The sequence below is a fragment of the Crocuta crocuta genome, unplaced genomic scaffold (genome assembly GCF_008692635.1).
Source record: "Crocuta crocuta isolate KB4526 unplaced genomic scaffold, BGI_CrCroc_1.0 scaffold121, whole genome shotgun sequence".
Classification (NCBI taxonomy): domain Eukaryota; kingdom Metazoa; phylum Chordata; class Mammalia; order Carnivora; family Hyaenidae; genus Crocuta; species Crocuta crocuta.
Window position 1 is genome coordinate 3,195,198 of NW_027528608.1, and position 13,605 is coordinate 3,208,802.

The 13,605-nt window shown below is 49.6% G+C and overlaps 1 protein-coding gene across 3 annotated transcripts in view; it reads right to left on the reverse strand.

The window, feature by feature from the left end:
* ANKRD27 (ankyrin repeat domain 27) overlaps window positions 1-13,605 on the reverse strand; it is a 51,840-nt gene that overhangs the window by 6,265 nt on the left and 31,970 nt on the right. For 2 of the 3 annotated variants that reach the window (XM_077754638.1, XM_077754637.1), the window contains exons 18-24: window positions 12,562-12,759; window positions 10,892-10,951; window positions 10,674-10,793; window positions 9,613-9,657; window positions 6,455-6,577; window positions 1,614-1,811; window positions 4-123 (exon numbers count right to left, since the gene is read on the reverse strand). In XM_077754638.1, coding sequence (XP_077610764.1) covers window positions 4-123; window positions 1,614-1,811; window positions 6,455-6,577; window positions 9,613-9,657; window positions 10,674-10,793; window positions 10,892-10,951; window positions 12,562-12,759 — 864 coding nt within the window. The remainder of the gene's footprint in view (window positions 1-3; window positions 124-1,613; window positions 1,812-6,454; window positions 6,578-9,612; window positions 9,658-10,673; window positions 10,794-10,891; window positions 10,952-12,561; window positions 12,760-13,605) is intronic. The other variant, XM_077754639.1, reaches the window with a different exon arrangement.

The window sequence follows — 13,605 nt, forward strand, 5'->3', positions numbered from 1 at the left end:
CACCTGTAACAGCAGTGCAGCGACTTCGTGGTGGCCATTGGAACAGGCGTAAATGAGGGGTGTGTTTCCACTTATGTCCTTTTTATTGGGTTTTGCGTTAGAATCCAGGAGATACTTCACCACCTAGCCCAGAGAAGACAAATTTTCAGCCGTAACAATCTGTAGAGAGAAATCCTGTAACTTGATACTCTCTGGACTTTTCTCTAAGTTTATTTAGAAGCCTCCTCAGACTCGTGTCTGACTCTTGGGAGAAAACAGACCAACTGAAACGGGGTCTCCTCTGCCAGGCAATGTGCTAGGCGCTGTGTTTTCATTTCACCGTTCGGCCAACCCTACGGAGGGCCAGAATTATTACCCCTAGTCATACAGACTAGGAAAGTGATGTTTGAAGTGCTCTGCTAGATGTTACAAGAGAGATGGAAGGCCTGATGTGGTTCCTGTCTTTTATTTTTATACTCTTTTTTAATTTTTTAAATGTTTATTTATTTGAAAGAGAGAGACACACAGAGCATGAGTGGGGGAGGGGCAGAGAAAGAGGGAGACACAGAATCTGAAGCAGGCTCCAGGCCCTGAGCTGTCAGCACAGAGTCCAACACGGGGTTCAAAGTCACGGACCATGAGATCAGGAACCAAGGTAAAGTCGGATGCATAGGCGACCAAAGCATGCAGGTAGCCTTGTACCTTTTTTTTTTAAGTAGGCTCCATACCCAACATGAGCTTGAACTCACAGCCCCGAGATCCAGAGTCAGAAGCTCCACCATGGAGCCAACCAGGCACCCCTATTTATTTTTTATTATTTTTTAAGTAAGCTCTATAGCCAGTATGAAGCTAGAACTCACAACCCTAAATGAGCCAGCCCCTGCTTCCTGTCTTTTAAAAGAGTACACCAGAGCTGGGGCGCTGGGGTGGCTCAGTCAGGTAAGCACCCCACTCCTGGTTTCGGCTCAGGTCATGACCTCACAGTTCGTGACATTGAGCCCCACAACAGGCTCTGTGCTGAAGTGTGGAGCCTGCTTGGGATTCTCTCTCCCTCTTTCTCTGTCCCATCCCCACTTATATACTTTCTCTATCAAAATAAATAAACTTTTTATAAAAAAATTAAAATCTTAGAGTAGAGCTAATAGGGAAAAAATTTTTTTTAAATAGATAAATCTCAAAAAGAAATAGAGGACTGTGAAAAAGCCAAGCATTTCACAACCGTCTCTTGCACGGCCTCCACAGCGCCATTGTCTATGAAGTACTAGGCTGTTGCCACAGACCACAGGCTGTGGGCAAGAGAGGCGTGAAGTCGCAGGCAGAGTCCTCAATGTCCCACACCCACCCCCCAGAGCCGGCCCCTGTTGGGGTGGAAATCAGAACACAGGCCTCCTGCCACTGGGATGTGAATGCCAGCGGGAAGGAGGGAGGCGGGAGGGGACCCCACGCAGGACCCCACCCCCACCGCCCAGGAGCACCGGAGCCCCGTGTTCTGTTGCTGAGCCGTCCTGCCATGTGCCTCTCGGGACTCCAGGGGTGGGAGGAAGGATTCGGGTCTGTCCTACGGGCTGGCCCCCAAACCTGCCCCCAGCAGCATTCCCACCAGGCACCCTCCGCCCCGGAGACAGAACCCGCACCTGGAAGTGGCCCTTCTGGCAGGCCAGGTGGAGCGGGACGGCCTGGGTTACGTTTCTGGCACCTGTGCGGGCACCCTGCTTCAACAGGAGGGGTACGAGGTCCGCCCGACCGTGCAGGGCAGCAACGTGCAGTGGGGAGACGCCGTCCTGGTTGGTCACATTCACACTGAGCCCACTGGCGGGGATCTTTGCCAGCTTCTAGAAAAAGCAGAGGATGGAGGCCGAGGTGTCACTGGTATATGAGGAACTGGCCTGAAGGACCTGAAGCCATGTACCCCACACACACACAGTCCCTGTGTAAAATCTGGGATCACGGGGGCATCCAGAATCAGGCTGCCCACAGGGAACTTCCTACAACTATCCCAAAGGAGTAACTTCAATCTTTGAGATCAACCCCCTGAAGTGACACCCTATTTATGCCAAGGCGATCGAATGGAAAACAGGAAGTCTGTTCAACAAATGGCACCAAAACAATTGGCTCTCCACACACACGGAGAAAGTGCATGCCAACCCTTACCCCACCACACGCAAGAATGACACACGCCTCGTAGACCTAAATGCAAGGGCCACAATAATGTGGCACTTCGCTTTCCTGAAGTGGATACAAGAAAATCATCGCAACACTGGGATAAGCAACGACTTCCTAGGTAAGATGCAGAAAGCAAACACCATAAAGGGAGAGTTTGATGCACTGGTTTTAGATGGTCCTTCTGTGAAAGGCACAACTAAGAAAATGAAAAGGCACGTCCCAGGCGGGGGGAAATGTTTGCATCAGGTAGATCTGATGAAGGACATACACCCACCGGAATTTTAAAACAACAGATTCTCACAACTCAGTTGGACAATCCAACGTTTAAAAAAAAAATAGGCAAAAGATTTGGGGGAAAAATCTAGATTTATACCATGGAGGTACTGTGCACTGTGCCAGGGGTTACATGACCACGTGTTTGTCAAGCCTCACAGAACTGTCTGCGGCTTAGCTCCACAGTTCGTCATTTTGATCATGAAACTACCTTATACTTCACAGTGGTTTTAAAATCAATCGTGCCAATATAAGAACAATCCACTAGTAATTTTTTTTGAGAGAGAAAAAGAGAGAGAATGCATGCTCACTCAAGCACAAGCAGGGCAGGGGCAGAGAAAAGAAGAAGAGTGAGAATTCCAAGCGGGCTCCATGCTGTCAGTGCAGAGACTGACATGGGCTCCATCCCATGAACCTACGAGACCATGACCTGAGCGGAAATCAAGAGTTGGATGCTTAACCAACAAGAGTTGGATGCTTAACCGACTCAGCCACCCAAGAGCCCCTCAATCAATAATCAGAGGGACAAACAAGGTGTGCCTGGGTGGCTTACTCAGTTGACTGTCCAACTTCGGCTCAGGTCATGATCTCATGGTTTGTGAGTTCAAGCCCCGCATCGGGCTCTGTGCTGACAGCTCCGAGCCTGGAGCCTGCTTCAGATTCTGTGTTTCCCTCTCTCTCTCAGCCCCTCCCCCTGCTCTTGCTCTCTCTCTCAAAATAAACATTTAAAAAAAAAGGACAAACAAAACACTTATAAACCATATAACTAAAAACAAACATTAAGATATCAAATCACACATTTTGATAATAAAATTACTATGTCAGTGTTTTATGTGACTGGCCAATAATTAAAACTGGTTGTCTAGTTCACTTTTTGATGATTAAGAAGGTTCTCTCTCAGAAAAATGGTATGCGAAGTTAAAAAGGTGAATTTTGCTACATGTAAATGGTACTTCAAACCTAAAAAACAAACAAATGAAGAAATAGGGAGAAAAATCGCAATTAAATACCACTGCACAACTACAATAACAGCTACAGTTAAATGGTCACAAGGATGTGAAACAACCAGAACTTTCACACACCAGTAGCAGGAATGGAAAATGCTACAATCACTCTGGAAAGCTGGCAGTTTCTTACGAAGTTACACACACACTTACTACATAATCTAGCAATTATAACCTGAGGTATTTACTCGAGTAAACACATATTTATACAAAGACCTGTTCACAAATGTTCACACTCGCTTTCTTCACAAAGCCCAGAGCAGGGAACGACTCAAATGTTCATTAAGAGGTGATTAGATAAATTATATTCAACAAAACACTACCCAGCAACAAAATGAAATGAACCGCTGATCCAATGTGGATCTCAAAACATTCTGCTGAGTGAAGGAAGCCAGACTCAAAAGAGTGTGTACTGTCTGGTTCCAGTCACAGAAAATTCTAGAAAATGCCAATGAGCCTGTGATGATGGCCAGCAGACCAGTGGTTCCTGGGACAGAGGAGGAAAGGGGAAAGCAAGAGTTTCAAAGCAGAAACCCTGAGGGTCAAGAAAACCCTCAGAAGTGACGGTAATGTTCTTTATCTTGACAACAGTGATGGCTTCATGGTTTATACATCTGCAGAAACGCATGTGATTGTATACTGTACATGGGTACACTTTAGAGTATGCAAACTGTACTTCAATAAGGGGTTTTGGGTTTTTTTTTTTAAGTGATTATTTAGTTTTGGGGGGAGGGAAGGGGCAGAGAGAGAGAGATGGGGACAGAGGATCTGAAGCAGGCTCTGTGCTGACAATAGAGAGCCGATGCAGGACTCAAACTCACAACCCATGAGATCATGACCTGAGCCGAAGTCAGATGCTTAATCAACTAAGCCACCCAGGTGCTCCTCAATAAAGTTTTTTAAACAAGCACCCTAAACACACCAGTGGCCTAGAAAAGGGTGAGGTCCAGGGGTGGTTAACTAAATCACAGACACGAAGCAACTTCCATATTTTATGTCTTCTGTGTCTTTTCGAGACATTTCAAAATGGGAAAAAGATGTTTTCAAAAAGCAGAGAACATAAGATTTTAGTCAATGATGCCAATAATTATTTTAATGTGTAATTCAGTTTCTTGTTACAACTAATGAATCATGAGGTAGAGAAGAAGAGAGTATAGAGAAATGACAAGGACAGGGACAGACGCAGTAAATGCCTCTAGCCACACACCGTCACTGACCAGGCCTGAAGTACTGTCACCTCACATCGTAATCTCTGAAACACCATCTTTTTCATTTTCATAGCAGGCTGCAGAGGGGAAATCATTCTCTGGGCTGTATCCAACTGCACGGGGACAGGACAAAAGTTGCACATTCCCAATGTGCATATGACCCTATATAGCTAGATGAAAAGCTACATGTGAATGAAAGTTTAATCTTTTCAATATTATTGGATTAAAATAACCCATAGTTAAGGGGCACCTACGGGGCTCAGTTGGTTGAGCGTCCAACTTTGGCTCAGGTAGTGATTTCACAGTTTTTAAGTTTGAGGCCCACATTGGGCTCTGTGCTAACAGCTCAAAAACTGGAGCTGTTTCAGATTCTGTGTCTTCCTCTCTCTCTGTCCCTCCCCACTCACACTCTGTCTCTCTTTCTCTCTCTCGAAAATAAACATTAAAAAAAATTTTTTTAAAATAACCCAGAGTGAAGCTTTTTTAAATAAGGCAGCATTATCTTGTAATACAACAGATAACACCACTATACCTGTTTTATAGAGTCAAATTAATTTTCTCAGTATGGGACATACACAACTGAGTTAAATAACTAGCACAAAAGCACATACTAAATGCACAAAACCATCTACAATTGCTCAAAAGAAAATGAAATACTTGAGTGTACTCTTAAGAAAACATGGACAGGCTCTCTATGTTAAAAATCACAAAATGATGAAGAAATCAAAGAAGGCCTAAATATTTGCAGAGATATACCACGTTCATGAAAACGCAACACAGTAAAGATGTCGCTTCTCCCCAAACTGATCTACAGTTTTGATGCATTTCCTCCCAAAATCCTAATATGATTTTTGGTAGTCATAAACAAACTATTCTAAAATATATATGGAAAGGTACAGGCTATAGAATAGCTAAAACGATCCTTGCAAAAAAGAGTAAGTTAGGAAGAATCTCGCTACCCAATACTAAGGCTCTGGTAATCAAGACAATGTGGAACCGGTAGAAGGACAGACACAGATCCGTGGAACAGAACACTGACTCCACGAGACCCACACCATATATTATCTGAGGTAGAGCAGAAAGTCATCGGAGGAAGGATGTTCTTTTCAACAAGTGGTGTGGAACAGGTGGACATCCATAGGCAAAAAAATGAACCCCAACCTAAATCTCACACCTTATACAAAACTTAGCTCAGGAGTTACAGGGTGGCAGGGAAGCAGCACGGGTGGCTCTTCCTGTGGGGAGGGAGCTACTTAGTACCTTCAGTGTGGATGCACAAAGCTAGGCATGTGATAAAGTGAACACACATGCACACATGAGCATGAGTAAAACCAGAGAAACGTGGGTAAGATGTGTGGATGGTTTCTACGTCACTATCCCGGTTGGGATACTGCTGTACAGCTCTGTGAGCTGTTAGCACTGGGGGTGACTGGGTGAAGGGCACAGGGCATCCTCTGTACTTGGCGGGACAGTCTCCTCTCAGGGTGCACCAACTTGACCAAAGACAACAGGCAATGGATCTCGAATGCAGCTTCCTCAGGGCACTGGCAGCCATGTGGACAGACGCCCTAGGGTGCAGCTGTTCATAAACTCTTGCCTTGTGACTCAGGGGCCAAGAGAGCAGCTGAAACACTTGGGCACATGTGCATGTCCCTCACTGCCCTGCTCATTCAGAAGGCAGGCTGCCCAAGCCACACCCACATTAGTGTAGCTTCTCTCTTCCCTGAACTAAGTAACTAGTCACCGCCTCATCCGCACCAACCACCAACCACTCGGCAGCTAGCTGGCTCCCCACCCTCACTGCCACCAAGAGAAGCAAAGCCAAACCTTTTGAGCCGGAGCACACTTCGGGCACTGGCACAAGGGGTGACAAAAGTCAACATCTTCCGCACTGACGACGTCCTCCACCTCATCCAGGTCCTCCTCTGTCCACTCCAAAAGGTAACGCACCTGGTGTGGGGCAGGAAGGAGAACAGGAACTTAAAATGCATCCTTAGCTCCTTTCTAGGCTACATGGTCTCCCCCTCCCTCCCTCTGTCCCACATACACACACATGCACACAGTTGCTCCCAAATCAGGGCCTACACTTCCTCACCCACCACCGTGACCGACACATGACCGGGTGTCTGCACCCAAACCTTTCTCAGTCCTTTTGCCAGCAAATCAGAGAACTTTTGCTACTGTTTCTACTGCTTGTGTTAGACACTCTTTTATCTTAAAAAGGGGAGAGTGGTGCTGCCGGAGTGGACACCCCGGTCCTGGAGCATTTAGTGAGCACCTTGCCTCCTATCACCTAACTGCACATTTTCAACACCCAGCCATCCCTTCTAACCTGGGAGAAAACTCAGAGGGGGAACAACTTGTCCAAGGCCAACTAGGAAGTGGTGATCAGAACCTAGACACAGGCGCCCTGACCCCACACCAGCGTCCCTTCCACGACCACGCGCTAGCCCACAGGGGAGGCTCTCTACTCCACACCAGCGTCCCTTCCATGACAATGCACTAGCCCACAGGTGAAAACATTGCAGACCACTAAGAGGTCGAATTTATGTTCCAGTGAAAACTGGTATCTAGAGGATATTAAATTTGAAAAATGGAAACATGCCCGTCAAAGTGGCTAAAACGAGCAAATCAGAGAACTCTAGATGCTGGCGAGGATGTGGAGAAACGGGCACCCTCCTACACTGCTGGTGGGAATGTAAACTGGTGCAGCCCCTCTGGAAAACAGTGTGGAGGTTCCTCAAAAAATTAACAATAGAACTCCCCTAGGACCCAGCAATAGCCCTGCTAGGAATTTACCCAAGAGATACAGGAGTGCTGATGCATAGGAGCACATGTACCTCAATGTTCATAGTGCGGACTCTCAACAATAGCCAAAACATGGAAAGAGCCTCAGTATCCATCAATTGACGAATGGCTCAAGAAGATGTGATTTATCTATACAATGGAATACTACATGGCAATGAGAAAGAATGAAATCTGGCCACGTGTAGCAACATGGAAGGAACTTGAGGGTGTTATGCTGAGCAAAATAAGTCAGGCAGAGAAGGACAGATACCATATGTTTGCACGAATAGGAGGATTAGGAGGAACTTAACGGAGGATCGTGGGGGAGAAGAAGGGGGGAAATAGTGGAGGAGAGGGAGGGGGGCAAACCATGAGAGACTCTTGAATGCTGAGAACAAACTGAGGACTGATGGGTGTGGGGGGAAGGGAAGGGGGGAGATGGGCATGGAGGAGGGCACTTGTGGGGATGAGCACTGGGTGTCATATGGAAACCAACTTGACAATAAACTATTAAAAATATTTAAAAAAATAAAACAAACAAATTTGCAATCTGGAAAAAAAAAAAAAGAAAGTTGTTGTAATGACCACTAGGTGTTGTATGTACGTGATGAATCACTAAATTCTACACCTGCAACTGATATTACACTGTCTGTTAACTAAGTGGAATTTAAATAAAGTCTTGAAAAATAAAAAGAAATTATAGGAAAAAAAAAGAAAAATGGAAACAACATAAGCACACTGCTAGGCCTGGTGCTGAGCACTCTAAGGACGTGCATGGGGTGTCAAGGGGTTCCGAGAAGACCCCCTTCCACCCCAAACATCTTTCCTCCAGGTCCCTTCCACATCCTGACAGCAGACACTCCACAGAGTGGAAACGCCAAAGGTGTCGACTCTGGGGCCTCACTTAACAGGCCAGCTGGGACAGATGAGGGCAGCCGACAAGAATGGGGGGAGCGGAGGGGCAGGTGCCTCGGGCAGGGGGTCAGAAGCTGTCACACGTGTAGATGAGTCTGGGTGCTGACCCCAGGGCACTGGGCAGTCGGCCTCTGGTCGCCTCCCTCGCGAATGGCCTCAGCCCCGTCACCCACCCACAAAAGGAAGAGGAGCAGGCGTGGCATGACACGGGGACAGCCATAATCTCTTCCCCGCACGGAGTGTCCCTGGCTCATGCCATGGCTCCCAGGATGCCTGAAGAAGTCCTACTTTGCTTCCTCCAAAAAACACTGGGTTCTCCCGGGGCTGGTCTCACAGGACAGACGCAGACACAGGCACCACGTCCCGCCCCCAGAGGAACCGTGTATGGTGGATTTGCAGTGGCCTCTGGATAGAAGCTAATACACCAGTAACTACATTCAGATTCTTACCATCCTGAGCTGGTTATAATCAGATCCCAGTAACCTCTGTGCACCACCTCAAACTCGGATCATCAGCGAAAGGCACTCCTGAAACACACCACTGCAAAACTCCCTCATAGTATGATTTACTCAGGGCTCTTAATTTGCTAAGCACCCAATTTACTCCTCCTTTTAAAATGGAAGACATCACAAGTTCCTCTCAGGCAAGCTAGGGGACACCAGCCGTGGGAATCTAAGGAAAGCTATCTGTCTCCACTCTCTAGTGATGTCATCAGATGTTCCATCACCCGACAGCGAGGCTCAGGACAGACACCTTCTCCCAGCAGGGCCATCCCCTCCCCGTGCCAGCCCACAGCAGCCAGCGCCACTTCCTTGGGACACCTGCCTGTGACTCCTTGGAGCCCCAAGCCTCAGACCTCAGCCTCCTGCCCAGACGCCACGTCCACCCACAACTTCCACGGGGTCACACTGGCACCTCTGGGCTCCGGCCCTCTGTCCACCGCCCCTCCTCTCTGCTAGCCCTGCTCGCACACCGTGCTCCCAGCTAGCAGGCCAGGCTCCGAGCCCACAGTCTGAGCTCCTGCACACAGGGGGTCTGAACACCACCTCACCAGCCTCCGGGAACGTGAACGTCTAAAATGTTCACTATGTGACTTTACATCCACCTGCTCGTTACATAAAGGGAAACCGCTAACACCTCTGTTACCACACAGTCATTCAGCGCAGCCCTTCTGTGTGAAAGGGAACAGAACGCGGCTCCCGGAGGAACCAGAGACAAGAAACGCACGTACAGCTCTTTTCAACCGAGAGCAAGCGTTTTCAGATGCGCTTCTAAAAACTCACCATTTCTAGGTCTCCATCAGCAACCGCTCTTAAAAGTTTGTCTACCTTAATTAAAAGAAAAAGAATGTTAGAAAATGATTTCAATAATAGAGTGATAAAAGAAGGAACAACAATATCTGAAAACCTAGTAGCTCTCGTTGCTCTATTGGTCTGTGGAGTTTTCCCAGCTTGTTCGAGCTCAAGCACCGCTGAGACCCCCAGGTAGGATGTCCGGGAGGGCGCTAGTGTGCACCAAGCCCTCTACCACCCGCGCTCTGAAAGGACTCTCTGCCAGTGACGTGGCCAGCTGACATGATGGGCCTCCTAAGAGCCCAGCCACCCTCTAGAACCACATGTATTCAGCCCCCATCATCCGAAAGCTGAGGGGACATGGGGGGCACTCCCCTCACAGGAACGATTTCAGGTCTCTGTTAGATTCTGGAACATGTCTCTTGGCTTGTGCTGCTGTGCTATCGCCTCAAGCTAAGCTTCTCGGGCCTTCTGAGAGCAGATCACGGCATCTGGGGGTGGCCAGGGACAGACACCCTGGGTGGACACAGTGAGGTTCCCTGTCCACAGGGGAAGAGGGGAAGGAGTCATGGCATATGCGTGGAAGGGTCTGCTCTGTGGGCTGACACTGGACAAGCTCTCAGGTAGGTTAAATAGAGGGAAAAAAACAGGTGGTGAGCCACCTTTTATAGAACACGTGTTTGCAAGCAGTCAGGAACGACTCATCAGGTTGACAAGGATGCTTATGGAGCGAGTCATAAGGGCAGAGAATTGAGTCTATAGGATGATCTTAAATCTATGCACCGACAGGGGACTTTACTTGCACCTTTCTCAGAAAAGACTCCTTCTTCTCTCCCACTGCCACACACACACACACTATCCCCAAGATGAAGCTGTTTCAGGAGCCGACCATGCAAGAAGCAGGGCGAGAGGTGGCTGGGCTCCCCTCCAGGCCACGGCCCAGGAGTGCCGGTGTTGGCCTACTGGGTAGCCCTCATCATGCCGTGGTTCTTTAAGTAGCCGCCGTGACACAGGGCCGCCATCCCGTCGGCCCTCCCGTCTGGGAGCCTCACCTCCCTGTAGTCCTTCTTGGGCTCCTCCCATCTGGAGCGTGCCAACGCGGAGGAGAAGCTGGAGGTGGAGGAGGCCTGGCTGATGGAATCCACAGGGCGCTGAGCGGGCTGCACAGGGACCTGCAGCCAGGGGGCCCGACAGGAGAAGGTCCTCGTGAGGGCCAGAGAGCAGGCCCTGGGCTCGGAGAGGGCCACCAACCCCAGCCCTGCCCACTCACCTCGGAAGACCTCCTCCTCCTCTCCAAGGACGGATGACGGGCTTCCATTATTGACAGAATCTAGGAGGAGAAGGGGTCGTGGACAGTATTAGGAATGGGGAAGGTCGCCAGAGCACCGTCACCCTGTGCCCTGCTGCCTGCCCATCCCCTTGGAAGGTCACACAGCCCGACCGCACTCTTGGAGGGACAGAGAAGCCACGGCCTAAACGGGAGGAGCTGGCCCAGGATCACACTGACTAAGCGTGGGCTTCCTGCTGCCACCCCTCCGCTCCTGCTGTCCACCAGCTGGGCCTTCCCGTGAATGGGCTCAAAGGACAGGAGAAGCCCAGGCACAGAGGGGGCCCCCGGGCGGTTTGCCCACAGACACAAAGGGAGACCCTCCCACTGGCATCCCCAGGTCTCTGGCAGGAGCAGATCACAGCTGAGCCAAGAAGGCAGTCTGCCCCTCTCCCTGCACACCTCCTTCTGGAAGGGAGTCCAGCAGCGGGAGAGCCCTCTGCTGCCCAAAGACACATCAGGCCAAGGGTGGCATCACCACAGAGCCCAAGACCCCCCAAGGCCCCCTGGGGTGAGGAGGCGGGGGTGGATTTAAACCTTCAAAACTGTTTCTGATCTTACGTTGTGTTTTTATGACACACAAGATGATGACAGCAGTAATGACAAATAAAGAGAGTGGGAGGAGCCATCTGGAGGTGACAAGAACGTCCACGGCATGGGTTGCAGAGCCGCTCTCCACAGCTGTGAACCCCATTGAGTCGTACACTTTAAAGAAGTTCAGCTTCTTCTATGTAAGTTGTACCTCAATAAAGTGACTGCAAAACAAAAACTGCTCCCCTAGGAAAAGACCTGAACGCTGAGAGAACACCCTGGAAGAGAGCCGGCAATTGTAAAAGAAGCCAGTGAAACGTCAAGAGGGAGAAAGCAGAGCCTGGGCAAAGAGAGTTGGCTAGAGACCCGTATTAACACAGAGTCGCTGATGTGGCCGCAAATCCATGATGCTCTGGACACAGCATGACGGCCTCAGCCCTGCGCTGCCCCGGCCAGCAGGCCGACCGCGTGTCTCTGAAGGCGTCCCTTCAGGCAGAGCAGCTGAGAGAGGCCAGGCACAGAGGACCCACCTCTGTCCACCCCTCGTTCCCCACCCGCCCATGAGCTGAGCACTTTCATGACACTACATGCTCCCAGGAATTACTAACAGAAAAGGATCCGTTCATCCACGAGTCACTTATGAAAGAAACTGTACCCAGCGATGTTCAAAACTGGCCAAAAGAGAATACGGCTTTCAGGAGTTGAGGATGAAGTAACAGGAAGACAGAGCTGCGACGCTCACCACCCACACCCCGGGCCCTGTCCCTGCTCCTCTCGGCCAGAGCCACTGTCCTATTCCCCCGGCCTCCGTCTGCTCACACACCCACAGCACTCAGAGGCCGGGGCAAACTCTGTGGCGAGCAACTCTTGAAACAATATGGAGAAAATATGCTAGTGAGGCTGGAAATAATATGAATAAGTAAAACCCATTAACCACCGGGTCCCAAATGCGGCAGAGAGGGTGTAGGCCAAGTTCTGCTCTCAGGCGCTAATGTACAGTTTGTCCAGTGTGGCCAAGACCTAACCTTTGGACACTGATTTTTCTTAAAGTCCTTTTGATGCTCAGAAATGAAAAAAGCTACCTTTGAGTTTAGCGCACACTTGAGGGGCGTCTCTTTCAGTCTGTTCTGGACCTCTGTGGGCGCTCCGTTCTGCAACAGTGTCTCTATGATGCCTTGGTAGCCCCAACGTGCAGCTATGTGGAGCGGGGTGTCCCCTTTCTCGTTACCAGTATCCAGTCTGCACGACTGCACGTCATAGTAGACCAGAGCCTTCACACACTGCAGAGAGAGCGGGAAATGCCGCCGTAAGGTCACACGCTGAGCCTCGGGCAACATCTGTGGACTCCACAGCCTCAGTGCACGTGCTGCTATACCCAGGGCTCCGCGCACCAAGCCAGGGTGCGGGAACAGAGACAGACCTCAAGGGTTCCAGGTGACCTCATCAGGACACACCGTCTCTTCTAAAGAACCCAACTGCCAATCGGGAAGAAAAGGCTGAATAAATTGTGATGTGTCCACGTGCAGAGAGGAGTGACCACAGCGAGCGTGGGACTGCTATCTCTTCAATGCTTGCGAGGTGCAATGCTTGACGTGCAATGTTCCTGGGGAGCTTGGATCAGGGGAGGGTTCCCAGCTCACTGTGCCTAAATCGGGCAACAACGTGGTTTGTGCTGAACACCTGCGTTCCTTCCAGGAGCCTGGAATTCAGGTATGTGCCAGGCAGGTGGTATTTACCTGACCGGCTTCCAATAGAAACCTTGGGCCCGGAGTCCCTAATGGGCTTTCCTGGTAGACAGCACTTCATACTTGCTGTTGTAACTCACTGCTGGATGAACCAGTGTGTCTCCCTGGGGACAGGACGCTTTGAAGCTTGCACCTGGTGTCCTCCAGACCTCATCCATTCACCTTTTCCCTGTGGTGATTAGGCTTTGTGTCCTTTTGCTACAGTCAATCACAGCAATACGACTACATGCTGAGTCTATCAGTCGTCCTAGCTAAGTACTGAACCAAGGGGTGGTGGCAGGGACACAGACACCATACAACGTAATAGAGCACTGGGTACTGATTAAAGAACGGGCTGGATCTATGTTTACTAACCTAGAGCACTTCCATGATGCACTGTTA